The sequence below is a fragment of the Pseudonaja textilis genome, chromosome 1, assembly GCF_049901715.1.
Source record: "Pseudonaja textilis isolate UNSWEBS1 chromosome 1, rPseTex1.2, whole genome shotgun sequence".
Classification (NCBI taxonomy): Eukaryota; Metazoa; Chordata; class Lepidosauria; order Squamata; family Elapidae; genus Pseudonaja; species Pseudonaja textilis.
Genome location: NC_141990.1, coordinates 293445834 through 293473800, shown reverse-complemented (window position 1 = coordinate 293473800; position 27967 = coordinate 293445834). Strand labels below are relative to the sequence as shown.

General features: G+C 38.4%; 1 protein-coding gene across 6 annotated transcripts in view; it reads left to right on the top strand.

Moving 5' to 3' along the window:
- DDX24 (DEAD-box helicase 24) overlaps nucleotides 1-17404 on the top strand; it is a 42526-nt gene extending 25122 nt beyond the window's left edge. For 2 of the 6 annotated variants that reach the window (XM_026713458.2, XM_026713467.2), the window contains exons 2-10: nucleotides 1750-1881; nucleotides 2341-3050; nucleotides 4134-4505; nucleotides 8096-8249; nucleotides 9787-10302; nucleotides 12459-12534; nucleotides 13569-13757; nucleotides 14927-15056; nucleotides 17036-17404. In XM_026713458.2, the coding sequence (XP_026569243.1) occupies nucleotides 2348-3050; nucleotides 4134-4505; nucleotides 8096-8249; nucleotides 9787-10302; nucleotides 12459-12534; nucleotides 13569-13757; nucleotides 14927-15056; nucleotides 17036-17265 (2370 nt within the window). In that variant the 5' untranslated portion in view covers nucleotides 1750-1881; nucleotides 2341-2347 and the 3' untranslated portion in view covers nucleotides 17266-17404. Of the gene's footprint in view, nucleotides 1-248; nucleotides 539-1749; nucleotides 1882-2340; nucleotides 3051-4133; nucleotides 4506-8095; nucleotides 8250-9786; nucleotides 10303-12458; nucleotides 12535-13568; nucleotides 13758-14926; nucleotides 15057-17035 lie in introns of those variants that run through there. The other 4 variants (XM_026713450.2, XM_026713443.2, XM_087922138.1 and 1 more) reach the window with 3 other exon arrangements.
- The last annotated feature ends 10563 nt before the right edge of the window (nucleotides 17405-27967 follow it).

Below are 27967 nucleotides of genomic sequence, written 5' to 3'. Positions count from 1 at the left end.
CGCTATTAAAATTTGAAACTCACAATTGCACAGACAAACAATGTTCTGGGGTATTATTTATTTATCTATATATTTCAAGTATTTTTATGCCTCATTAGCTATTCAACTCTTAAGTGCCTTATGATTGCACATAGCTCTTCATCTTGTAGATTGCCTAGCCTGCATTAAGGATTTCTCTGTGTAGGTGTGCCTGCATGTATGTATTGACTCCTATCCTAGCAACTACCTGGGCAAGTCTCTGCAGTTTCCTTGGAAAGATTTTAGAAGTGGTCTGTCATGGCCTGCTTCTTAAGGCTGAGAGTGAGTGAAGTTCACCCAACTGATGTTTTGCTTAAGGCAGGACTAGAACTCATGATCTCTTGATATTTATTTATTCCTTTGCTAACTTTATTATTTTTACAAATAACTCAAGGGGGGGTGATCATATCCAATTTATCTTCCTCTTCCTCTTCTGCCCTACAACAACAACCCTGTGAGGTGGGTTGGGCTAAGAAAAAGTGACTGGCCCAAAGTGACCCAGCTGGCTTTCATGGCTAAGGTAAGATCAGAACTCATGGTCTCTGGGTTTCTAGCCTGATGTCTTAATCACTGCACCAGATTGGCTCTAGAATTTTTTGTTGTTGTTGCCTTCAAGTCAGTACTGACTGCTGGGAACTGCCTGGCCTTCTTGCATTCTTCTTGGCAAGATTTTTGGGAAATAGTTTGCCATTGCCTCCTTTCTAAGACTAAGAAGGAATAATAAGCCAAGGTCACCCAACTGGCTAGCTTCATGCCTAAGGCAGCACTAGGAATCAATCTCCCAGTTTCTAGATTGGTGCCTTACATAACATTATTCTCTTTAAGCGTTGACACTAAAGTTAAAATAGGGGAAAAAAAGACTAGTTTGCAATCTTTCTTTCATCAACTACTTTAAATACAGATTGGCACTTCTATCCACAGTACTGGAGTGTTGAAGGCTGTACTATATGTAGGCACGTATTATAAATATATTTGAGTTACGTTTTAAGTCAAGGAATATCTGTACTTGGTTGTACCAGACCACACATCTAATATTCTGTTTTTAATAATGGCTATTGAAATGTCATTGAGGAGCTCAAAAATAGCTTAAAACCATTAAGTTTTTACATGATCCCAGCATCTATGTATCTAGAAATTTCATTTAACTAAGAGGATAACAGTTATTATAAGGGAGGACCATAGGTTGCATGTAGAAAATCCTCAGTTCAAATCAAGGTATTTTAAAATAGAGCTGACAAACTCCTCTCTTTACTTGGGTTCATGCAGAAATGGAAAAACTGAAATTCTCATTGGGCATACCCAATGGTAAAGAACGATGTGAGGGATTACACATAAATTTGTAATCTGGAGAAAACAATAATGAACAAGGTGCATCTATGGCTTATTCAACACATCAACTTCTAACATGTATTCAGATGGCAGTTTTGTATCTAGGCAGGAAAAGAGTCTGAAGGTTGCTAAACAATCACACTAAATAGTTAACCAGAAAAATGAGTTCTATTTTTAAGCTTGTGAGTTTTAAAGTGTCTCCTATTACGGAAACCTAAGAAAAGAACTCAGGTTTTGCTACCTTTTCCCAAATAACTAGCAAAATGAATATTTGTATTTCAATTTCATCATATTTAGCCCTGCTTTTATAACTGAAAACATGAATTGCTTAATTAAGACAAATCATACTGCATAGCTAAGATAAATTTTAATCAAAGCTGCCATCTGTGTATATTTTTCCAGCGTTGTCATTCCTTATCTGATCCCAGCATGAGTACAAGAGTTTCAGAGGACACATAAAACTTCTCCGCAGAAAAAAAAGGTTTTATGTCTTAAAGGAAAAATATAGAAGGAGAAATAGACTAGATGTTACTAGTGAGTAATTTTAATTCATTGCTTTTAAACTAATCCTTTAGTAAGGAACACTCTTAAATGAGAAAGTGTTGTGATTATATAGGAAGATTGAATTTCTTAAGGCAGAAATGCTGGCTGCAACCAACAGTTACATAGCTCCAAAACTGAAAAGCAAAAAATCTAAATATCTGTTACAATTAATAATTAGTTATTGTGAGTACAAAGAGAGTTTCCTTATTGATAGAAAGCAGTTTAGCTTACTAGTTTCATCTTAACATGTAGTAAATATTCTTATCTAGCCTTGCCATGTTGAGTAATTTGTGACAGATTGAGATGTGGCAGTCTGAGAGATACTGTAGGCTAAACAATCTTGAGTGAAAATTCCATATTGATGGGGTAGTAATTCAATCATCTTTAGCTGTCTGGCTCGATTATAAACTCCTAGCCTTACTTTCAGTATTTCTCTTCCTTTGTTTAAAGGTCCATTATGAAGCTGAAAAGAAACAAGTTTAAAACATCATCTAAATCAAAACAAAAAGGCATCAAAGTTACAGGGCAGTGGAAACCCATTGAGATCGACCCAAATCTCTTTGCAGATGAAGAGCTTGGAGGCATAATATGTTTTGAAGAGCTTACCAATTACCAACTGGTCTCTTCCTTGAAAGAGGGAGAAGAAAAATCTACAAAAAGAAAATTTGATGATGTAGAGCTTGAAAAAGTATGTCCCACCACTCCCCCCAAAAAGAGAAAAAAGAGGAAAAATTTAGAACATGGAGAAAGGAAGAAGGAGGAACTTGAAGTAGAAGAAAAAGTAATTGAACAGGATGCCAGTTGCAAAAAAGCCCTTGTTAAGTATGAGCGATATGATTATGAGCCAACGGAAGTGACAAGCCTGGAAAGAAAACCTGCAAAGAAAAAGAACAGGGGGAAAAAGAAGAAATCATGTTCTCCCCAAAATGTTCTTGAACCAGCTGGAGCTTCCAAAAAAGCTAATAATTGGGCAGCCAAAGTCTTATCAACAAAATCAGATCACAAAATGGATGTTTCTGCATGGAAGAGCCTCTTTGTTCCTAAGCCTGTCCTTTCGGCATTGAGCGAATTGGGGTTCAGTACCCCAACTCCCATCCAAGCACTAACTCTACCATCTGCCATTCGAGATAGCATGGATATCCTTGGTGCTGCTGAAACAGGTATGCCTCCATACCATAAAACATGGAAATACAAATAATAAAAATACTGTTTTTTGTATGTACTCTATTCTACTGTTCTAGGTTTTGTATTTGGTGAATTGACAAATGCACAGCAAAAATGTGAAGACTCATTCCTTTTTTGTTTGGGAATGTAGTAAAAATATTCGAACAGGGTCTGGAGAAACTGGAGAGGTTGAAATCAGTGGTAAGGACTGCAGGGCATTGATTTCCATCGCTGGCAAAATAGGTACAAGTGTGTAACCTTATTCAAGTAACAGAATTTAGCCCTCGGAACAAAATCTGGGTTGCTTGGGAACAAAAACTGTTTCTGTTTTGTTTTTGTGAACAATTCTATCTGTTGTTAGCATGTTTATACAGTGCAATTGTTTTTGCTGCTTTGGCACATACTGGTCCTGTAACAAAAAAAACAGTAATATTTTTTTGGGTGGCTTACATGGAAAGTGCTGACACATCCTCAGAATGCAAGATAGTTCCTCTGATATGCTTCATTATTGATCAAAAGGAAGTTTCTAAAATTCTGAAATATTAATTACCAATCAATACAAACTAATCAAACTGATACTATTCTATTTCTGGCTGTGCCTGATAAGATGTCATTTAAGTGAAATTAATAGGCTTAAGTAAAATTAATAGTCTCCTTTCATTCATGTTGCCTTTCACAGCCCAGGGATCTACAGGAGCTTGTGTTTTTTTTTAAAAAAAAAGGATTATTCATTCAAGCCTTTTTAACCTTGATAGAAATAATTGAATGGCCCATTATTCAACAACTGACATGTACTTAATATATTTAATGAATTAAATATTATTTTACATCTTGTTCTTTTCCTGGCTTCATCTACATTTTGAGCACAGCCCCCAAAACATGGCATCTCACAGACTGGTCATTGGTCACTCAAAAGTGGGTCCTTCCTTCCTATAATGTCTTCAATAACTAAAAAAAAAATCAGAAAGATCCCTTGGGTGAATTGTGTAGTAGCAATTGTGGTTCAGAGGGACAATTTATGTACTGGCATAACTTTGGCTTCCCGTATGTCCTAACATTGGTGTTTGTGTGTGTTTTAGGGAGTGGAAAGACTCTTGCTTTTGCCATTCCGATGATCCATTCCATTCTACAGCGGTACAGCTCAAAAAACATGACAAGCAGCACGTTTGAAGAAACAGTGGATAGTGAAGATGAAATGGCAAAGCAGCACACAAGTGAAGAAATGATACTAAGTTCAGATACGGATGAAACTAATGCTCCTGATGATGACAGTGAGTCTGTGGCAGTAAACTCCATGGAATTATTGCAGGATTCAGGATTTGATGTGGGTTCCCCAAAACAGAATACTGTTAAAGATAAAAGTAATCCTCTTCTGGGATTGGTCTTGACTCCTACAAGGGAACTGGCTGTCCAAGTAAAGCATCATATTGATGCAGTGGCCAAGTTCACAGGTACGTCTCTTCCTAGTTTTGCATTGTGTTTCAGGTTTCCTATCCTAATATTTAATTTTTTTGCAGAACTCCTTTTCCCTTCCATCCAGGAAAAGTATAGAATATAATACGGAATGCAGTTCCAGCTTTATGAGAAGGTGGTGTTTTAAAAAAAATATCTATTTTTCATTTTTTCTGTAAACATATGCTTAGAATTTGGTCAGCTTGCACTGTTTGGAAATACAGCAAACTAAAGCTTTCAATATTAGCTGATACAGTACTATCTTGCTGGCTTCTCTTCCTGACCCTGACTAGCAAAAACCAAAGCCTTTTCAGAACACAGAAGATTGTTATTAACTTATTCATGAATTTATTGAGATATGAAGGCAATCTACATTCGGTATGAAACCCATTCACAAGTAATGAAACAGATTAGGTTTTTTTGTTGCTGCTCTTAAAGACAGAATGTAAACGAATGGATTTAAATTAGAAGAAAGTCAATTTAAGTGCCAGGAGGAACTTTCTGGCACTGCAAACTGTGTTTGCTTCCAGATGTGGCATCCTCTCTTTGTGAGAAATTTTAAACTGAAGTTGGATGAGCAGTTATTGGACATAGTTGAGTATATTTTCTGCATTGACGGGAGTTTGGTTTATATGGCTTTTCAGTTTATTTCTATTTTTGATTACCTGTTAAGATTTGTTAATAGGTCTTTGTGCTTCTTTTTTCCTATGATAGAATATAGTAGAGTATTACTATGGCAAAGTAGAGTAGAATATAGTAGTTTCCTTGTTAAATCAGGGAGGAACATAGGTAACTGTCATGCCAGGTCAGAGTATTTTTCCAACTAGTCCATAATTGCCTACAAGTCGGCATGCAAAGCACCCTGGCCTACAATTGAACTATTATCTCCTTGATTTATTTATGAGCAGTATATTTAGAATTATTTGCAAGGGAATGCTAGTGGCAATCCCTATAAATAGTTCTGCCTGTTAATGCAGTATCTAAAACCTCTTGTGTTACTCCATGAAATAGTACAGGTGAAAGTCGAAAAATTAGAATATCACGCAGAAGTTCATTTATTTCAGTAATGCAACTTAAAAGGTGAACCTAATATATGAGATAGACTCTTTACATGCAAAGCAAAGTTCAAGCTGTGATTTGTCATAATTGAGATGATTATGGCTTACAACTCATGAAAACCCCAAATCCACAATCCCAGAAAATTAGAATATTGTGAAAAGGTACAATATTTTAGGCTCAAAGTGTCCCACTCTAATCAGCTAATTAAGCCATAACACCTGCAAAGGGTTCCTGAGCCTTTAAATGGCCTCTCAGTCAGGTTCAATAGGAATCACAATCATGGGAAAGACTGCTGACCTGACAGTTGTGCAGAAGACCATCATTGACACCCTCCATAAGGAGGGAGAGCCTCAAAAGGTAAGTTGGATGTTCCCAAAGTGTTGTATCAAAGCACATTAATAGAAAGTTATGTGGAAGGGAAAAGTGTGGAAGAAAAAGGTACACAAGCAGCAGGGATGACTGCAGCCTGGAGAGGATTGACAGGAAAAGGCCATTCAAAAGTGTTGGGGACTTTCACAAGGAGTGGACTGAGGCTGGAGTCAGTGTATCAAGAGCCACCACACACAGACGCATCCTGGACATGGGCTTCAAATGTTGTATTCCTCTTGTCAAGGTGCTCCTGAACAACAAACAACGTCAGAAGCGTCTTACCTGGGCTAAAGAAAAACAGAACTGCTCTGTTGCTCAGTGGTCCAAAGTCCTCTTTTCTGGTGAGAGCAACTTTTGCATCTCATTTGGAAACCAAGGACCCAGAGTCTGGAGGAAGAATGGAGAGGCACACACTGCAAGATGCTTGAAGTCCAGTGACAAGTTTCCACAGTCTGTGTTGATTTGGGGAGCCATGTCATCTGCTGGTGTTGGTCCACTGTGCTTCATTAAGTCCAGGGTCAACACAGCCGTCTACCAGGAGATTTTGGAGCACTTCATGCTTCCTTCCACAGACGACCTTTATGGGGATGCTGACTTCAATTTCCAGCAGGACTTGGCACCTGCCCACACTGCCAAAAGCACCAAAACCTGGTTCAATGACCGTGGGATTACTGTGTTTGTTTGGCCAGCAAACTCGCCTGACCTGAGCCCCATAGAGAATCTATGGGGCATTGCCAAGAGAAAGCTGAGAGACTTGAGACCGAACAATACAGAAGAGCTGAAGGCAGCTATTGAAGCATCCTGGTCTTCCATAACACCTCAGCAGTGCCACAGGCTGATAGCTTCCATGCCACGCCGCATTGAGGCAGTATTTGCTGCAAAAGGGACCCAAACCAAGTACTGAGTACATATGCATGCTTATACTTTTCAGAGGTCCAATATTGTTCTATGTACAATCCTTGTTTTATTGATTGCATGTAATATTCTAATGTTCTGTGATTGTGGATTTGGGGTTTTCATGAGCTGTAAGCCATAATCATCGCAAATATGACAAATCACGGCTTGAACTATCTTGCTTTGCATGTAATGAGTCTATCTCATATATTAGTTTCACCTTTTAAATTGCATTACTGAAATAAATGAACTTTTGCACGATATTCTAATTTTTTGAGCTTCACCTGTATATGTTTTTAATCTCATATTCAGAAACATGCAGCAGTAAATTCACAGTGCCATATTTTTCAACTCTGATCGATGATGATCTAAATGACTTGAGAAGAGTTCACACTTTCTGACAATCTTTTAAACATGCATATCATATTGTAGTTTTTTATTGAATGTTTAGATAAGTTAACATAACATATAGATTAACAATCAGCATAGATTCTGCAAAAGTAGAGCTTATCTTCCTCATTTTTATTGAAGATACCAACATGGACATGAGTGGAACAATGTTTATTTACTTTTTTATCACACGCATTGGGCTATCCACTTCTGAGAGTCAGAAGTGACTCTCAATGTTGTATACATAGATATTTCAAAAAACTATTGACATTCTTCATCAAAGGCTCTTGAATAATTTAAATGACCATGGGATTAGATGAATTTTCATGAATTGCTAAATGGTTCAGAATAAGGAAGCAAAAAGTAGGGATAAATAATCAGCTTTGTCAATGGGGGAAATTACAAGCTGACTTTCTACGGCCCTATGTGGAGATTTTCTTAAACAGTCATTATTTAGAGGTAAAAAGTGAGTTTACCAAGTTTACACAGGTAAAACCCAAAATGTTTTCTAGAAAGATCTATTTAGAAGAGATCAATAGTCAAACTATGACAAAGGAATTTTGGTTTAACAGCAAAGTAATATAGATTGACACAGAATCCCCTAATTTCAGTTGTATGGTGAGGAGAGCTTGATTTTTTTCCATCATGTGGAAGTTAAGGTTACTTAAAGCTTTTGCAAAAGACAAGGTGACATTCCCAGTGAAGTGCCCCATATCCTTCAGACACTGAACTGGCTGCAAGAAAGTTACTTGTCCATCACACAAGGTCTTCTCACAAAGTAAATGCCGTCATTCCTCTTCTAGGAATACCCTGAAGTTGAATATAACATAGCAAGAGCAGTGATTCGTACCTTTAAATGTTCATTTCTTTGCTTCAGATATTAAAACAGCCGTTCTTGTTGGAGGAATGGCTCCTCAAAAGCAGCAGAGGATGCTGAAGAAGAAGCCAGAGATTGTCATCGCAACCCCAGGGCGCCTGTGGGAACTAATCCAGGAGAAGCAGCCCCATCTCTCCAATCTACGGCAGCTCAGGTATTACATACGGGGGTCTCTCCAAGGCTGAAACTCTTGATATACTTACATATTTCTGGGTCTTAATAAAATTATATATTATTCAGAATCATTGAGATTCTTCCCTGAGATTCAGACTTGTCAACGTTAATAATTGAGGTACTTTTTAAAGTGGGTATGAAATAATACTGCAATCAAACTAGGAGATTGGTCTCTGTGATTTCATAGCATTTGTGTCACTAACAGCTGCAGAAGTGGTTTTAAAATGCTTAATTGTTTTATCCTTGATTATGAAAATTTGCTTTTGCCTTTGTGAATGTTGGGAGAGTTTGAGTTAAATTATTTCTATTGGCCTGGTGAATATTATTTTTTAAATCCTTCAACCTTTCTGACATCAAGAGCTATTTTTATTGATTGTAATAGTCAGAAAATTGTTCAGAAAAAGCAGCAACCCCTCTGATAATCAGACCCTAAACTCTTTGGGCTAATCACAGCTTAAATTATCTCAGAAAGCACTTAGCTATCGTATGATATTATGATCATATTTAATGTTTTAATGTCTTTTATATATATGGTTTAAATTAAATATGATTATGTTTAAATCATAAATATATCAGAATTAACTGGCCAGAATTGCTTTTTAGAGTAAGATGGGCAGCACATAAATTTAATAAACAAATAAATATGCTTGTTAAGAGTTCAGCTACTGCATTGTGCATGCAACTTCTAATCTCTTTTTAAGAGAAGCCCACACCGGATGCCTTATAGTAATCAATTGGTGGCAATTAAAGTATAGATCTACTCAGAAAGTAATAGCTGATAAGCTTATCTTAATTGTATCAAGGTACACAGTTGTTGTTTTTTTTATTATTGATCATGCTACTTGGTTCAGCAACCATACCTTCCTTATTCCTGTCTTGGGTCTTAATTATTTTTCTGTCCTGCTATTAATTGGAATTGGAGTTATACATTATGTAATGGGTCTGATTGTTGTTTAGCATAATATATGAACTCAGCTGGTATGGTTTATGGCACAGTACAGTATATTGCATAAATCTAGTCCATTAACACATTTGCTAAACAGCCACTTGGTTCACTTAATGTCTGTGCTGACTTGCTTAACAGCCATGGGAAACAAGGTCATAAAAGTAGATGTGACTCACTTAATGAACTCATTGTTAAGCAACAGAAGTTCTGGACCTAATTGTGGTCATAAATCAAGGACTACCTTTACATTGTTGTATTATGTCTGAGCTTTTCTAAGATATTCCCTTAACTTCTTGTACATCAACAAAAATTGATAACACATTTATAATCTGACAGCTGCTGATAGATGCAAAGAAGATCTATATAATCATAGCATCTGATGGGAAGATGTTGTTTTCAGAGTACTTTAAATAAAAGTGTGAGCACACAATCAGTGCAATAACATTGGAAATGTCCCGATGGATCAAGCTAAGGACCTGCTATAGCTGCTGTGGGAAAGAAAAGTAGGCTTTTCTGAACCCTGTTTCATTTCCAGATATCTTGTATAAAAACTTTCAAACTGTCCTGACAGATGCCTGGTGATTGATGAAGCAGACCGGATGGTAGAGAGGGGACATTTCTTAGAGCTGTCTCAGTTGCTGGAAATGTTGAGCGACACACAGCATAACCCCAAACGTCAGACATTTGTCTTCTCTGCCACCCTGACTTTGATCCATCAAGCTCCCACTAGAGTTCTGCAGAAGAAAAATGCTATCAGAATTGACAGGAAGACCAAGCTGGAAATGTTGATGCAAAAAGTGGGCATCAAGGGAAAGCCCAAAGTGATAGATTTGACCAGAAAAGAGGCAACTGTGGAGACTCTCACAGAGACCAGAATCCATTGTGATACAGAAGAGAAAGATTACTATCTCTATTATTTTCTGCTGCAACATCCAGGCAGGACCATGGTTTTTGCAAACAGCATAGATTGTATCAAACGACTTACTGCACTCCTGACCATCATGGACTGCAATCCCCTGCCTCTTCATGCAAACATGCACCAGAAGCAAAGGTTAAAAAATCTGGAGAGATTTGCTGAACGGAACAGGTTAGCATCTAATTCTTTTTTTTTTTAATATATATGTTTTTATCCCAGCTTTCTTTTCATAAGCAACTCAAGGTCATGAACGTACCAATATACCTTCCTCCTCCTGTTTTCTCTACAACAACCCTATGAGGTAAGTTGGGCTGAGGGAGAGTGACTGGCCCAAAGTGACACAGCTGGCTTCCGTGTGCAAGACAAATCTAGAACTTATAATCTCGTGGTTTTAAGTCAGCACCTTAACCACTTCACCAAAATGGCCCCCTAAATGTAAAATAAACTAATAATTCAATATAGTTTAATTATATATTTTATACAATATATAAATACCATGTTTCTCACAAAATAAGGCCGGGCCTTTTTTTTTTTTTTTGAACCCCGAAAAAACGGCTAGGATGTCTTTTCAGGGGTGAATTAATTTCTCTCCCCCCAGCGCACTAGTGCCGTCTCCAACAACAGCATCTGAGTCGCTCCTGCTTTTCCCTCATCCCCGTAACAACAGGGAAAAAAACATTTTGAGGTACCTGGGAGTGCCGCGTGCTATGTTTTGGTTTAATCCCGAGCAGCTGGGTGGGCGTGAGAAGAGCCGAGCGAGTGTCTCTGCTGCTGCTACCCTTGGTGCTCCAGCCTCAGGCTCTGCAAGTTTGCAAAAGTCCTGGTGCGCAGCCCGTTCCTGCATTCCAAGCGCCCAGGCCAAGCTGCAGCTGTCCCTCTCTCGCCAGCGCCATCTCCAGTAACAGCAGCAGCAGTGGTGGGAACCGTGGAAGTTACGGAGGCAGCTCCCCCACCCGAGAAGCAGCTGAAACGCTTCCACGGTTCCCGCCGCTGCTGCTGCTATTATTGGAGATGGCGCTGGTGAGACAGGGACAGCCTAGGCGCTTGGAATGCAGGAACGGGCTGCGCACCGAGACTTTTGCAAACTTGCAGAGCCCAAGGCTGCAGTGCAGGTACCTCAGAAAAATTTTATTCCTGTTGTTACGGGGACAGGGGAAAATCAGGGGCGACACAGACGCTGTTGTTGGAGACGGTGCTGGTTAGAGAGGCGCCAGCACCGGTGGGAACTGTAGAAGCTACAGAGGCCTGAGAAGCGGCTGAAATGCTGCCGGACATCCATGCCGATGCCGCCCGCCTGCTGACCTGGGTTAGGGAGCCCTCTGTGCTCCACCATGGTGTTAGGAGTGGCTGATGGTGAGGCGTAGCTGTCTGCTGGGCAGTCCTAATGGCAAGTTCCCCCCCTGCCTTCCTCCTCCCCCAATTTCGCATGTTTTAAACTAGGCCTAAATTTGGGGGGGGGGGTTAATTTCATTTTATGCCTAGAAAACATGCTGGATCTTCCTATTGGGGGCATATTGTTGGAGAAACACGGTACATATGTTTGAGTATGTATGTATGAACACACATACATACACATGCTAAATTTAGTTTATATGCTTGTTTCTCTGGTAAATATGAATTGTCCAAAATGGATCATGTTTGTGTTAGGTCCAATAAAAGAAAGTATAAAGAGAACAAGAAAGCTCAGAAATTCTCCACAAACAAATGAAGTAAATAGAATAGAAGGTATGACAATTCATCTATAATGGCAAAAACTACTAGAATCTTCCTTGAGAGAGAGTAACCTTATATTACTTTTTAAAACAATTCTTATTTTTATTTTAAGAAATGCTGGCTTCATTCATTTCAGTCAAATCAGTAGACAATCTTAGCTGATCAGATTTTGGCTGGGAGATGACCAGGAAATACCCTGGCTGTGGGCTAGAATGGGAAATTGAAGGAGGCAGTGGCAAAACCTATTTTGTTCTGTTGCTGTGGAAACTACACGGATGTCCCTGTGGAGTCTCCAGGAATTGTACTTTATTCAACAAAGGCCTTACCTTTCTAAAGCTGTATTTATCTACTACAGTATGAATTAATTATATCCATTAATCACAATTAACTGATTTATTTGCTTTATTCTGTTTATCTTCTGTTTGTCTTGGTCCACTATGCTTTAACATAATCTCTTTATCTTCATTGTGACATATTCACAATCCATACTATTTTCCTAGGTTAACCCACCTGGCCATCTGGTGGAGTGCAGATGAGAACATTGTAAAGAAGGTTTCTCACTCCACCCCCTCAATTCTGTTTAATAAACTGCTGCTGTCCTTCTGTAATTTCAGCTGTCCCCTATTGACAACAGATGTAGCTGCTCGCGGTCTTGATATTCCTTATGTACAGCATGTCATACATTACCAGGTACCAAAACAAAATGTGTATCTCTCCGGCTATTGCTTGTAAGTTATGTTTTATGCGATTTTAAAAGAACCAGATAGATTTTATGGTCGTGTGAGTTTTAACATGGCAAAAGGAAGAGAATTTGATGCATAATATAATAATAATATAATATGAGCCTCGGTGGCGCAGTGGTTAGAGTGTAGTACTGCAAGCTACTCCTACTGCAATTTGACAGATCGAATCCCACCAGGCTCAGCCTTCCATCCTTCTAAGGTGACTCAACCTTCCATCCTTCCGAGGTGCGTAAAATGAGGATTTTGGGGGGCAGTATGCTAACTCTGTAAACCACTTTGAGAGGGCTGGAAAGCATTAAAAAGCGGTGTATAAATCTAAGTGCTATTGCTACAGTGCTATAAGCCAGGCCATTATTTGACAGAGGAGAAATATAAATCTCTGAGTGTTGAGGCATTGCCATGAAGTTTGATGTTGCTGCCCACTGCATTTTCTCTTCACGTATGTCTTTTAAATATTCAAGCATCTTCAGGTGATAGACTGAGCCACTTTGTTTTCCCTTGCCCCTTCCCATCCATTCTTTTCCATTGCCTTAAAAATAGCTTCCTAACCCCAACCTTCTTCATAAGGAAAGAAGAGAGCTTCATTGCACAAAATATATTCTGTCTCCAAGATAGAACATTCTGAGAAAGATTTGAGCTTTACTAGTCCATCTCAGGGTGGCATTCCGGGAGTGGTCCAGCAATTTTCCAGAAACAAGTCTTCCTAAAAAGAAAATGATGCATGTCATTCTAGTCACTGGTACCAGAGCGTTAATGTCTGTGACTTTTCAGCGTTCACATCGAGTTGTAGATAAGTTCTGCAGAGTCAGAAGTTTTGATCTTGGGTGTTCTCTGCATCTCCGTGAACTTACTCAGGCTGTCATCACATTACAACAATGTAATCCATCCAACCCTGCTAGAAAGGAATCTATAGAATTGTCCTTTTTTATATCAGCATTGTCCTGTCTCTGTGGAACTGTTGCATCTCTTGTGCTTTTCCAGGTTCCTCGTACTTCCGAGCTTTATGTTCACAGAAGTGGCAGGACTGCCAGAGCTGCCAATGAGGGACTGAGCTTGCTACTGATTGGGCCCCATGACTTGATTAATTTTAAAAAGATTTATAAAACGCTGAAGAAGGATGAAGAGCTTCCTTTCTTTCCAGTTGAGGCAAAATACATGACAGCAATCAAGGTAAAAAAAAATTCTTTCAGAATGAACTATGCTTTTAACGGCATAACTTTTCAGGCTCATGGAGATCTTAAAGCAAAAGGTAATTTTAATTCAATTGGGGAACTTAATTGGAGAACCTGTGTATAGGAACAGTTACATAGTTTTGACGTTTGTTTTTGTGAATCCTTCCATGAGGTGACTACGGCCTTAGGTCCTGAATCTGCTCCTAAGGTAGTAAGAGAGAATCTGGAACTCAGACCATTGGATTCATTCTTTGTTGTACAAATCTGTTCAAAAAACTACACCAAAAATGCCTTTGTCTTCTTGGCTCACCGGCCGTCTCATTACATGATAGTTAGTCCTCGACTTAACCACCACAACTGCGCACCATTTTAAGAATTTTTCTTGCCATGGTTGTTAAGCAAATCACTGCAGTTTTTAAATGAACCTTGCAAACGTTAAGTGATTATGGCTCCTCTCATTGACCTGGCTTGTCAGAAGCCTTGTGGGAAGGTTATAAATGGTGATCAAATGACCCTGAGACAGTACAACTGTCATGAATACATGCCAGTTGCCAAGTGCTCAAATTTTGATCACACGACCGTGGGGAAGGTGTAACAGTTGTAAATGTGAAAAATGGTCATAAATAACTTTTTTCAGTGCCGATATGACTTTGAACAGTCACTAAATGAATGGTTATAAATAGAGGACTACCTCTACATATTCAGTTTGTACTCAGCTTCTGGACCAAGGTCTTTTTCAGAAATACAATTACCATCCCAAATATTTCACGTTTCATACTGCACATTTGATTTACATTCTTAAGTGAAAAAAAATGCATGTGTCACAGTTACATCTCAATATATTATTTTCAGACCCCTGCCGTGATAGTTTAATCTTTCTTTTCTGGAATATTAGTTACCCCACCAATTTTGTGTCCTGCAAATCTGATCAGCCATTTCTCCATGTTTTGTTTTTTTAACTAATCAGTAAAATGGTTAAAGAGTAGAGACTATGGGGTTGAATCTTTGACAATGGAAAACCTTTGCTGGCTAGCTTTTCCATTCTGCCATTTCAGTCACCTATACCGGGCTTTCGGATGTTTTTCTTATGTGCCCAATTTCTGGCCCTGTATGATTCACACTTGTACATAACCTGATAGCTTAGCTATCCTCTTTTCTTTGTTTCAGGAGCGTGTGAATTTGGCAAGACAGATTGAGAAGATTGAGTATTTCAACAGCCGAGCCAAGCATCAAAACTCATGGCTCCAGCAAGCTGCAGAAGCACTTGAACTTGACCTGGATGATGATGCGCTAACAGGCAAGTAGGAATAAATGTGCAGACTGGGGAAGTCTCCAAAAAGATGCCTTCTCTCTTAGCCAGGATGCAGTCACAAGGAATGGCCACATGCCCGAAAATCCTGGTTGCATCATGGTATCGTCTCACAAATTAGGCAAAATTTGTGATATCATTTGTTCCAGTTCTAGAGGGTGCCCATGTGGTCCTGGTCTCTCTTTTGATCTAAAATAAATGCAGCTGTTTTGGGGCAAGGACAAAATTTTCAGCTGCAGGCTTCATTCTAACTTGGTAAAAACGATTTAGATATTCATGAGATGAACAGCTTTTGGGGATTGTATCCTGGAGTTAAGATGTTGCAGTAAGTACAACCATAATTGCAAATTTGTTTGAGTGTATCTTTCCCTCTCATGTTTTTTTAGAAAGATTTCAGGTGGGGAAAGCTGTATGAGAATACAGTGCTATGCTATATTAGAACTTAAACTGCAATGTTCATACATTCCCACCTTAAAACGACAAGAAGTGGCATCACTGCATTTCAGACAGCAGCTCCAGCAAGACTAGCAAAATTTACTATTGTAACTCAAGGGCAGAAATTGCTCACCTTTTTCTTATAATGGGAAGACGGCTGATATTGAACTACACAAAACTCCCCTCTCCTCGCCCCGGTTTTAGCTCCGGTTTGAAATGAGGGCTCTTTGGTGTTATCTGAGCTTGGTTGTTTTCTTGCAGATGTTTTATTACCCAAGCTAGATTGAAACATCTGCAAGAAAACCACCAAACTCAGAGAGCAAGGAACCCTCAGCACCAATACTCAATGGCAAAACTACCCATATTCAATAGTACAATATTTCATGCCTTTTTCTCCAAAAATAAGGGTGCTAATAGGAGCAGGACGTTTCTGGGAGGCAAACTTCTTTTATTTGTACTGTTAATGCACACACAGAGATAGAAAGAAATGGATGGAAATTATGTTACCAAAATCTAACTATCTTGCTGGCAAATTGCAGCACCATGATATTTAGTAGTAGCAGTAGGGCTTAAATTTATATACTGCTTCCCAGTGCTTTACAGCCTTCTCTAAGCGATTTACAGAGTCAGCCTATTGCTCCCAACAATTTGGGTCCTCATTTTACCCACCTCGGAAGGATGGAAGGCTGAGTCAACCTTGAGCCAGTGAGAATCGAACTGCCAAACAGAAGTAACCTGCAATACTGCATTGTAACCACTGTGCCACCATGTCTCTTTAGATGATTTTATTACATTTTGTGACTGGAAATGGACACTTTTGCCTCTTAGAGGCCTGCCATTCCACTGATACTGATATCAGTGGAAAGTTGGAAGTTGGAAAAGTTGGAAGTCTCCTGCAGCTTTCTTGGAGGCTGAGAGGTATCTCCTCCCCCCTAGCCCCCCCCACCCCCCCATCTCTCAAACATGATGCTCTGCCTTTTAAGATAGATAGGCAGACTTCGCTCTGGATCCTTCCCAAATGAATAGATGCAAAAGGCACATGAACGTTAATACAGTTTATTGACTTGTACATCTTCCATCACACCCAACATTGCCTTCTCTGGTTGGCACCAGCACACCAGATCTGACACACTATTGTTTTCCAGCTTCATTATCAGAGATCTTTGTGAAAGAAAAGCTTGACTGAACCAGAGGCCCTCTATGTGAAAAATATCTGCCCTGCCATTGTATTTTGGTCATCCTATAGTTAAAATGAGAAAAATACTTAGAAGGAACATCTAATACAGCCTACTGATTGTTTTAAATAGGAATGGAGAACATTGAAACTGAGATGTCAAATTAGATCATTATACACCTGAGTCCCGAGTTACAGCCTTGGCAATTTATATGGGTTATATATAACTAGAAAGGACGTTGTGTGTTTCTACTTGAGGGCTGGGATATTTTTAATCATTCAAATTATGACTTCAGTAATGAGTTTGACCTTTTCTTTTTATGTGTTCTGTGTTTTTTTAAAAAAATTATTATTATAGGAGGCCAGTTCACTGAGCAAGAAGAGAGCGAGAAGCACAGGATGCTGAAGGGGATGAAGAAGCAGCTTAAGCACTTGCTCAGTCAGCCAGTATTTAAAGGTCTTATGAAAACCAAATACCCAACCCAGTCGGGGAAATTAGTTCTGTCTGACTACATAGGCCAGCATTCTCAGTCTGCCTTGAGTGCTATATCAAAAGTACAAGTGAAGAAGGCAAAGAAGAAACAATAATAGACGCTCGTGAAACAATTGACAGGACACATGAAGATGAAAGCTGGAAAAATTTTCTTTTCCTCCTTTTGTAGATATGACTTACTCAGAATTCATTTCATGCAATTATCTGTCTTGAATAAACGATTATGATAATCTGCTACTGTTGTTTCCATATCATCTGTGGATTCAAAAAACAAGAGTTGGTAACTTTTTCATGTGCTGGCCACCATCAAAAGATCTAGTACAGTAGCCCAAGGATATGATGAAACATTCACATAAAAATGCTCAGATCTTCCAAGATTATGAAAGCTTGAAAGATGTTGGTCTTATATTTCAAGAACTCAGGCAAGAAGACTGAAATCTCATGAGATATTAGCTTACTTGATTGAAGCTTTGGGCATTTTGAAACACTTAATTGAAAAAATAATGGGACTTATCAGTGCTGAACTAGAAGACCTTGGCATAAAGATTTCCATCCACCTGATTTGTACCAATGCAACTAATGCTCAGTTGTATATTTAGCACACATAAAAGAAAACATTAATTAATAGCATTTACATGTGATACATTTTGATGTAAAAGCAGTGATCATAGTAAGCACAAAACATAGTCCAGCTTTTTTCAATTTGGTGTCCTTCAGTTACATTAGGAAAGGCTCTCCCAGTGTTTCAACCAAAATTGTTGGCCATGCTTAACAATTCTTAAAAGTTGCATTCCAAACATATTTATAGGTTACCATACTACGGGAAGCTGGAATAATCTTCCTATGGACTATCCAAAACTATCCCAACATCTTCCACAGTGGTGGGATTCAATTTTTTTTACTACCGGTTCTGTGGGCGTGACTCGGTGGGCATGGCAGGGGAAGGATACTGTAAAATCTCCAGTCAGAGATGGTATTTGCCGGTTCTCCGAACTACTCAAAATTTCCGCTACCGGTTCTTCAGAACTAGTCAGAACCTGCTGAATACCACCTCTGATCTTCCATATCTAAAGGAGACCTAAAACCTGTTCCCTGTTCCTGGTCCAACTCCTTAAAACACTATGCCATACTGATTGTCAAATCTGCTCTACATGTCACTATGTATTTTGATATCTCTGATCACTCAACACTAGATGGCATTAAAGCATTACATTTCTGATACTCATGAAAAAACTGATGTAGGGCAAACACATTTAATCCTCTCTTCTATTTTCCCCAGAATGACAACTTGGTGAGGTGAACTGGGCTGAGAGACAGAGTGAGTCACACAGTTGCCTTTCAATTTTGTAATTATGTAATTATAACAACCAATATTTTAATAACAAGTTATAATTATATATAATTGCATATCAAAATTTCTGTTTGAACTCTCACTTTATTACCAGATCATCTTGTAATCGGGAGGATTTGGTCCAAGAGTTTCAGAGACTTTCAGGGCCAATAGAGGATTTGAACACAGGCCTCCCTTCTGACCACCATCGTATCTCTTTTTGTGAATCGCTGTGTATTTCGCTGTATTTTCATCACCAGAAAAACAGAATCTAAACAGTCTTTTTCATTGAGTAACTTGTGAGATTAGGTCAATGCATTTAAAACCTCAGCTGCATTTGAACAACTTTCCACTGATTTCTTTTTTAATATATTTAATAAGACCTCTCTGGTTTATCTACTTTATTAATAAATACAATGCTTTATGGCATAATGAGCTTTATTAATATTAACTTCCACTTCTGGTTTAGAGTCAAGTCTCTATAAAAGAAATTATGACAGGATCCTGCTTTAAGATTTTGCCCTATCATGCCCCCAATATATCCACAAATAACTGACTTACTCTCATCCCAGGCCATGAACCAGACAGACTTACATCACCTTTACTGGGTTAATGTTACAGTAGTATCTCCCTATTCTGACAAAGTTCAAGAAGATTTCAAGTGCAAAATCCATTTGACTGTATTATCAGTTACCTTAAAGCAGTGTTTCTCAACCTCAGCATCTTTAAGAAGTGTGGACTTCAACTCCCAGAATTCCTCAGCCATTCTATTGACTGTCTATACATCTTAAAGAAACACTGCCTTATAGGAATATCAGGAAATTGCAGTGACTTGAAACAAAGCAAATGAAGGCAAGAGAAAGATTGACATTGGGAACAACATATTGGGCTGGTATAATTTTTTTCAATTCAAGGAGTGGGAGCACTTTCACTCAGAAGTGAGGAAAGAACCATAGTCTATAATTTTAGGAGATAGAAATATGGGGTGCAGAGACCCTTCAAAACTTATCTCAATGTTTATGAGAGAAAACAGGTTTCAAAATTATGTGTTGTGTTTCAAATATATAGATATAATTACATTTTTTATTTATCAGCTGTGGATGAATGAAATCAGATGTGGTATGTGCTGTACCACATCTTCCTTGATCCTACCAATTATCTGGAATGAATCCCTAATCAGGCTTTAATTCAGCCTTAACCTTGTAAGGTTGCACACTCTTAAATATACATTCTGAGCAAACAGTTAGCATCTACAGCTTTCATAATAGATCACTAGAACATTTTTACAGAAATGTTCACATAATACTTAAAACAAAAATTGAAGGCGAATCATTGTTGGTTTTCCTCGTGGAATGTACTTCTCCCATCCAATTTCTGATTAGAAAGCAGGGAAATATGGTACAAAATGTTGGCTTTGTATTCTGTTTCTAGTAGACATTTCAGACATTTTATCTGTGGCTACAGACATTTGTAAATATTGAATCTCAAAGGTGCAAGAGGACCAGGTTATATGCAGGTCTGCATAAATCTCCCAAGGATTTATGCCCGTTCCACCAGGTCAGAAATGGTGGGTGTGCTGTAGATCAGATTTGAGGGGGAGTTGGTTCCTCCCCATCCAGATCTTCCCAGCCTCCAGGCACCATGTGGCTTCTTAAATCCTCCCTCTTTCCCATCCCCAAAGGATAAGAGAGGCCCCTCCTTTCCCTTCACTCTGCCCCACAGTTATGATTAAGCATTTATGATTTTGTTATAATTAAATAAGCATTTATACATATAAAATATTAAATTTATATTTAATATAAAAATTAAAAACATATATTAAATATATTATCTTTTTTTTTAAAAAATCATATTAGTGGTCCTCAGGATTTAAAAGTATGAGTTTGGTCCCTGAGGTCAAAAAGGTTGGCAACCCTTGCTCTAGATCCTGTCACCCCTTCAAAGTAGACATATAGGAAAATGAAGTTATGACTGCTAATTCTACTTTTATTACAAGATTACAATAACAGAGTCTTGTAGGTGTGAATATGTTTCCACCTCCCTCTCTTTATTTCTGTGAAAACTTGGGAGGAGCAAACATGAAGTACTTTCTCAAATTACATGTCTTCCCAGATTGAAATATCTTTTTTCTGATTGTTGTTTTGGTTGCAGCTCTTCCTCTTGTTCCTGAAAATTTTTCCTTCTGTCCATTACAGGTCTCATCACTTAAATGTTGTCAATTGATAGAATCCTTGAGACACACTTAATCTGTAGCCACCCCAGCCTTTTAGAATAGTCTCCCACCCAAGATTCAAGGGATGCCTATTCTTTTAGCCTTCCGGAAGCCATGAAGACCTGGATCTTTCTCCAAGCATTGGGCCAAGGATGGAGGTTCGTTCAGGAAGCTGATTTGTCTAGCACCTGGTGGGAAGAGTGGTATTATCTGTATTGTTAGGAATCTGTCCACCAATTAGTTGGGTTGGCAATATATAAACTAACAATGTATGTTTGTAGCTTTAAGACAAAGCCGCTGTGTTGATTTGTACTCTATTCCAATTGATTGGTTGTGTTGCGAATTGCCATGAGAGGGAGCTAGAGATCCTGGCTTGCTCTCTCTGACATTCTGTATCTCTTACATTCTGTTGCTATCTAAGCTGTGCTTATACTTTGATATCTTTGTTTGCTGTAAATGACAAAGGCAACCGGTAAGAAGATTTTGTAATTGGATATTATTTGGACTGTTAAATATATATGACTTGGACCGTTTATTGGACTGTGTTATTTCTTAAAGTAAACTTTAACTTAATTTAGTATATCTGAGTGTGGCTGAATCATTATTCATAACTACTTCATAAACATTTCGATGTACATATCCTTGTTACTCAAGGGTTATTCTGTACATATCATAACATCAGTTATGGGCCCAGAGAGATATTGAGAATCAGTGTGAATATACAGTTTCATATTCAGACAGCTAATTGTGGTTTATTGTTAAACTACCAATGGCACAAGAACAGTCAACCAGTATATCCCAGATAACCAGGTTGGCTGGAACAAACTATATTTCCTGGTCTATGAAGTGCAGCCTACTTCTGCGTAAAGACAGATTATGGACTGTAGTTAATAGTCCACCGGATGTAAAAGCATAGGACCTATTGAATGATGAAGATAAAAAGAAAATAGCTGACTTTAACCGGGATAATGAAAAGGCTCTTAGTATAATTGGACTGACACCGAGTGATCAGCAGTTAGTCCATATTCATGGTGAAGAATCTGCTGCTAGGTATTGGCACGTTTTAAAGAGGATTTATGCTTGAGATAGTGTGGGTTCACACATACACCTTACACATAAACTGTTTAGAGCCCGTCTTATAAAAGGTGGTGATATGTTAGCTCATTTGGAGTTTATGAAAAGGACTTTACAAGAGCTACAAGAAAAGCAGCTGATTTTCTTGGAGTTGCATCAAGTTTACATCATTCTTTCTTCTTTGGATGAAACTTATGATGATTATGTGTCTTCACTGGAAGTTTTAAACAGGGATGAACTTGCATTGACTGGCATAACTGGAAGACTGTTAGAAGAGTCAAGAAGAAGGCAAGATAGAAATCAACTGAGAGAAAGACAACCACAGGAAGAAAAACTGTCTTCAACTGCCTATATTGTTAGGAAATGTTTTTCTTGTGGGACTAAAGGTCACATAGCCAATTACTGTAAAAAGGGTAAGAAACAGAATGCTATTAATGTACAGAGAGCTTATAAAGATGTTAGTTTAGCCCTATCTAGTACAACTACAACTATAAACCATGATATATGGGTAGTTGACAGTGGAGCATCGCAGTGTATAACTAAAAGTAAAGAGAGGTTTGTTAACATGACAAAGAGTAAACAGCCTGTATCATTACCTAATGGATGGAAATTGAGAGCATCTGGAGAAGGTACTGCATATTGTTCATGTATTAATGAACGTTTACTGATGTTATATGTACCTAGACTGATATTTAACTTGCTATCTGTAAGAGCACTGGTAAAAGCAGGATTTGTTGTAACCTTTCAGAGAGATAAATGTTTAATTGAAAAACAGGGTAAAAGCGTTACTGCAAGGTTGGATAATGGTTTATTTATTATACATGATAATCCATTAATTAATGCCAACTCAGTTTATGAGAATAAAAAGCCTCATAATGAATGTATTCATCTGCTCCGTAGATGTATGGGACATATAAATTTCAAAATGCTAAAGAAAACTGTTGAGCTATCTAATGGTATAAAATTAAAACCTTGTACAAAGTACTTAAATTGCAATGTTTGCAATCAAGAAAAAAGCAACTCCTGCAAATAGAGTAAATGGATTCAAAACCAGTGAACCATTAGAGGCTGTTTTTGCTGATATTATTGGACCTAAGAAACCTAGTTTAGGTGGAGCCTGTTAAGTACAATTGATCATTTTTCCAGATATGGTTTCTGTTATTTAATGAAAACGAAGAAAGAAACATACCAGCATTTTGCAAACTGGCTAAAATTTGCTGAAAGGAAAAAGAAACAGAAAGTTATTAGCTTAGTAACAGATAATGGTACTGAATTTACCAATAGAAAATTTTAAGCCATGTTACAGAAAGCTACCATTGAACATAAGCATTCTGCTCCTTATAGACCACAACATAACTCATATGTTGAACGTAGAGGACAAACATTACAGGCTATGGCTAGGACTATGATTTCAGATTCTGGTTTATCAGAGAAACTTTGGGGTGATGCAATAATGTGTGCTAACCATGTTTTGAATAATGTAGTGAATTCAACGACTGGTGAATTACCATTTACTTGTTGGAATGGAAAAAAGCCAGATCTCAGTTATTTACATACTGTCAGCTTTAGAATTCAGCTGCCACATTTTTTTAGAGAGTTGGAGGAGTTGAAAAATTCAAGGTTATTCTGTATGTCATATTAAGAAATTCCAGTGGCAGTTAATTGGTTCTCATGATTTATGAAGTGTAGAAGTGGGAAGAGAGAAGGTGGATTGTGTGTAACGTGCGAAATTCACTTGGGAAATTGCCTTTGACATGCCAGATCTGTTTCTAAATAAATCAATTGGAGAGAAATGTCTCAGAATGATTGATATCATGGATACTTTCTGGATGCCTTACATTTATTTCCCAAGTCAAACTTCTATTTTTTGAAGAGGCTTGGCTGATACCTCGGAGTTCTTTTTCCTGAGATGGAAAATTATCAATAATCATCTGAAGTTTGAGAGATGCAGGGGGGAGAGTATGGGGGCCCTCCCTCCGGAACATTAATTGAATCTGCAAGCCTTTGTTTGGAGGAGATGATGGATGCTTCCAGAATGACAGTAGAGGGAAGAGGTTTGGGAGCTATACTGCGTTATTATAACCCAGAGGTAACCCAGCCGGTTGAAGAGAAATCTTTCTCGAGCCCCAGGCAGATTGCTATTCTGTCTGACTGGAGGGAGGAGACGATACAGATGCCAGTTCGAGGAAGCCAGAAAGACGCATCATCTGACAGAGGTATGTTGCAGCCTTGGAGGTAATCCCCTCATTTTCCAGAGAGAATTTTGCCCCCTGCAGAGAGTATCCCTCCAGGGTGGGGATTTTATCCAGGCCAGGGGTGGATTCAATGCCAATGGGTAGGGTCAAACTTGTGGCCTGCAGGGTTTCTCAAAATCCTGGGATTTTTTCCACAGTCCACACCCACATCAACAAGCCATCATACCCCAAATCAAGGACTATCAACTCACTACAGCTACAGTTTGCAAAGGATAGAGCAGGAACACATCGTTAGTCCCACTGTTTGGGCAGGGACGGTGTTCTGCACCCCTGCCTGACACCCTTGTACCAAGAGGCGTACACCTTTCCCAGCTAACTTGACAAGAGATGCCTCATCACTGCTACTTCCCATTCAGGCACTAGCTACTAGCCGCAGAAGGCAAGTACATAGTGACACCAGCCCTACCCTGCTACCTTCTATCAGCTGTAGGTGATGGAAGGTCATCTCAGCCCAAATGGCAGGAGCAAGATGTTTTCTGGCACAGCCCTAACCATCCAACTTTGTCAGATGAAGGCTGAGATTATGTATCTGCTGATCTTTCATAACCCTCTTTCACTTGTCACCCCAAAGCTGTGTTCAGACAGGACTGCCTATCCACTTCTTGATACTGAATTACCATTCCTTTTCTCCCATGCATTACAAAGCTGCTAATCCCAGATTCCACATCTAACTAGCCACTTTCTTCTCATGATAACCCTGCAAGATAGGCAAAGCTTATACTCAAATCTTAAAATGATTTGAAATCTCTACTGCTTATAAGTGGAAAACATCAAATAGCAGTTAGCTTTTTTCTCAGCGACATATTGTATTTATTCAATAAATATTTAGCCTTTAACAAAATTACTTTATTTAATTAAATTTTATGTTTACACCAGTAAAGTAAACATACTTTACATACAGTAAACTTCCACTAGAGTAAAAAAAATGAAGAGTGCGTTTAGAAAAAGACTTCAGTGTTGTAGCCTTTTGGTGAATAAAGTAGTCCACATGATAATATGAGTTTGAAACTCCTGGTTTAGGTCATTCCACAATAGAACTGAGTAGCATTAGTTTAACCCTGTGCATGACTGAATATATTTAGGGTTCAATTCCATCCCATTGGAATTAGTTAGGTGTATGAATCATTCCCCTTTTGATATTTCTCGATGTATTAAGCTTCTAATTCAGGGGTGTCAAACTCAAAACCCATGGGCCAGATTTGGCCCGCAAGGTGCTCAGATCTGGCCCACAGAGCCTCCCTTGAAACAGCGAAGGACCAGCTTACAGTGCCTCTGCCAGTGAAAACAGAGCTTGGGAGGGCTGCGTGTGGTCCTCCCAATTCCGTTTTTGTTGGCAGAGGGTTGCAGGAGGCTGTTGTGGCTGAAAATGGAGCTTGGGAGCCCATTTGCTCTGGCCACCATAAGCACCCCCAATACGAGTGATGTCAAGCTGGCCTCCCAAGGTCAAACACAACTCTAATGCAGCCCTTAATGAAATTGAGTTTGATATCCCTGTTAATCCAGCTAAATATGTTGGGAGACAAAGAGCAACAATCTATCCAATGCCTTCTAATGACAGTAAGACTGAGCAATCTCAAATAACTCTTGTGTGTAAATAAATGAAAAATAAGCAAATATACCATAGCTATTAACTCATATTTTTATACTATCCATTTCATTTGGGAGAAGCCTGCCCTTCAAGGTTGACCTGTCATTCTGAGAAGACAGAACTCAATGCATCTTTACAATAAAGCAGACATTTTATTCAAGGTTTCCCTGGGTAGGAATTATCTTTTTGCAGAGAAGTTACCATACATATCTATTTGCAATGCACTAAGCGTAAAAAAGCAATATCTACAGCCGTAAATATAGAACATTAATCTCACCCAGTTTTCTGCAAGCCTATAAACATGTGTTTTTTTTTAAAGCACTCCTCAAATAGACATTTGATCTCATGCTTTATATTGCTGGGTATTACTCTTCCTGTTCATTATGTTTGCTCTTTATTCACCACTTCCTGCAACATAATTGAGTACTTTGGGGCAAATTCAAGGCCATTTGTGAAGGTATGGCATAATCAGCTATCTTGTAGTGATATTTCTCTGTGACATTTCAGTCATTGATCCTGAACATCTCACCGATAGGTTATTTCATTTCATCACTGAGAAACAATATAGACGTTTGCAAAGTTATTCCATTAATTTTAAGTAGGTATTTAAAAAATGGTATCATAAAAAAATCACAAGTGTGTATTTGTGCTTTAAAAATAATCCAGACATTTCTTATAATCAGGTATGGAGTGAAGCGTATCTGTGCAGTTAGGAGAATTCTAAATGGCCATGGGTTATAATTTCATATATAATCTGATTTTTTGCCTAATTAATTCAAAGTTTTAAATTTGTGTTTAATCCGACAGAACTCACTTCAGAGCAGAAACACCAACCATATGTAGGGTGGCCAGATGCAATATATTTCTACAACCTTGAGAGTTGGTTAAAATATAGAATTCTAGTAGCTAGAACTGGTTATGAAAGATGTGAAAGATTCGACTACCATTTGTCAGAAATGGTGTAGGGTGTCCCGCTTAGGTGGTGAGTTGGACTAGATGACCTATAGGGTCCCTTCCAACTCTGATTATCTGTTATCTATTACAGATGCACCTCCTGACATTTGCCTTCTTTATAATTAATAAAGGTATAGCAATTCTACCAGTATTTGCAACTATACATGGTCTTCTCATAAACATTCCCTGCCCCCAAAAGAATAACATATGTAAGCATTATTGTAGTACAAAAGAAAACATAGAAATCTGATGTGTTTTTTTTAAAAAAAAACACTTTTCCTGGTTTTTATTAATATATCATTATCATCCAGTAACATCTTTGCTAGCTAATACAAGTACCAGATATATTATTATTTAATCTCCATTAAACTTTGCTGTTAAAGTACACTTACTGAAATACTTAAAAATATAAAGGTTCAGATTATTTGTAGGCAGCATGTTTGAACGTAAGTAAATTGCTTCACTGTAGGCCATTTAATTGAACAGTGTTATGGAGAAACTGGCAGGCAGTTAGTGATCCTATGTTAAAAGTAGAGTATTGTTGAAAGTGGACTGTGATCTATTGGTTTCTCTTTAGAATAAAGTTGGCTGAAAAATCTTAAATGAACTGACTAATTTCCAGTGACTAAGATGTATAGGACATTGGCTTAGATTGGAACAAGTTTTATTGCAACATTTTGAGGGCGCATCATGAGGATAAGCAGCTACACTGGGTCTGTAAGATGATCAAAGATTTAGAATAATTACCCAGTCATTACTTCAGTCTGGGAGTGGATGGTATAATGCCAATTTATTACATAAATCCTTTCCTCACATCTAGATGATTAAGTAGGAGTAAAGCTAATAATTAGGGGCTGGAAGAAGCTATGCATCAGTTGGGAACCCCCATTTATTAAGCAGACATTATATGTTATAACGATGTGTGTCTTTGGCATGTTGTTGAGAAAAGACACAATGTTCTGTCCTCACTATGCAGTTAAGCCCACCTATCGTCCAATAAAACAGACCATGTGCATAGATCTGAATGTTTTATTGAAAGAACAGGATATGGGGAAAATAGGAACACATAGAATGAGAACCAAATACAAGATAGGCAGTATTGGGTTACTGCTGAATATAACAATTAATAAATATAAGCAATCTAAATTTCACCAGCAATGCTCTGTCTGTGGGATGTGGGTTTGTCCTTGGATGACCATATGCCACAGATTAAGATGGATTCTTCTTTGGGCTTCTGCCTTCTCCAAATGCTAAAGGAAATGGAATCGAGCTTCCCAGCATGCATTTGTTTTGGGAGTGCGGGCTGATGGTAATGGGTGGGGTCAGCTTCAAACAATATACTTGGTATTTGTTTCTCTGGTCACTAGATGGGGCTAGAGAGCAA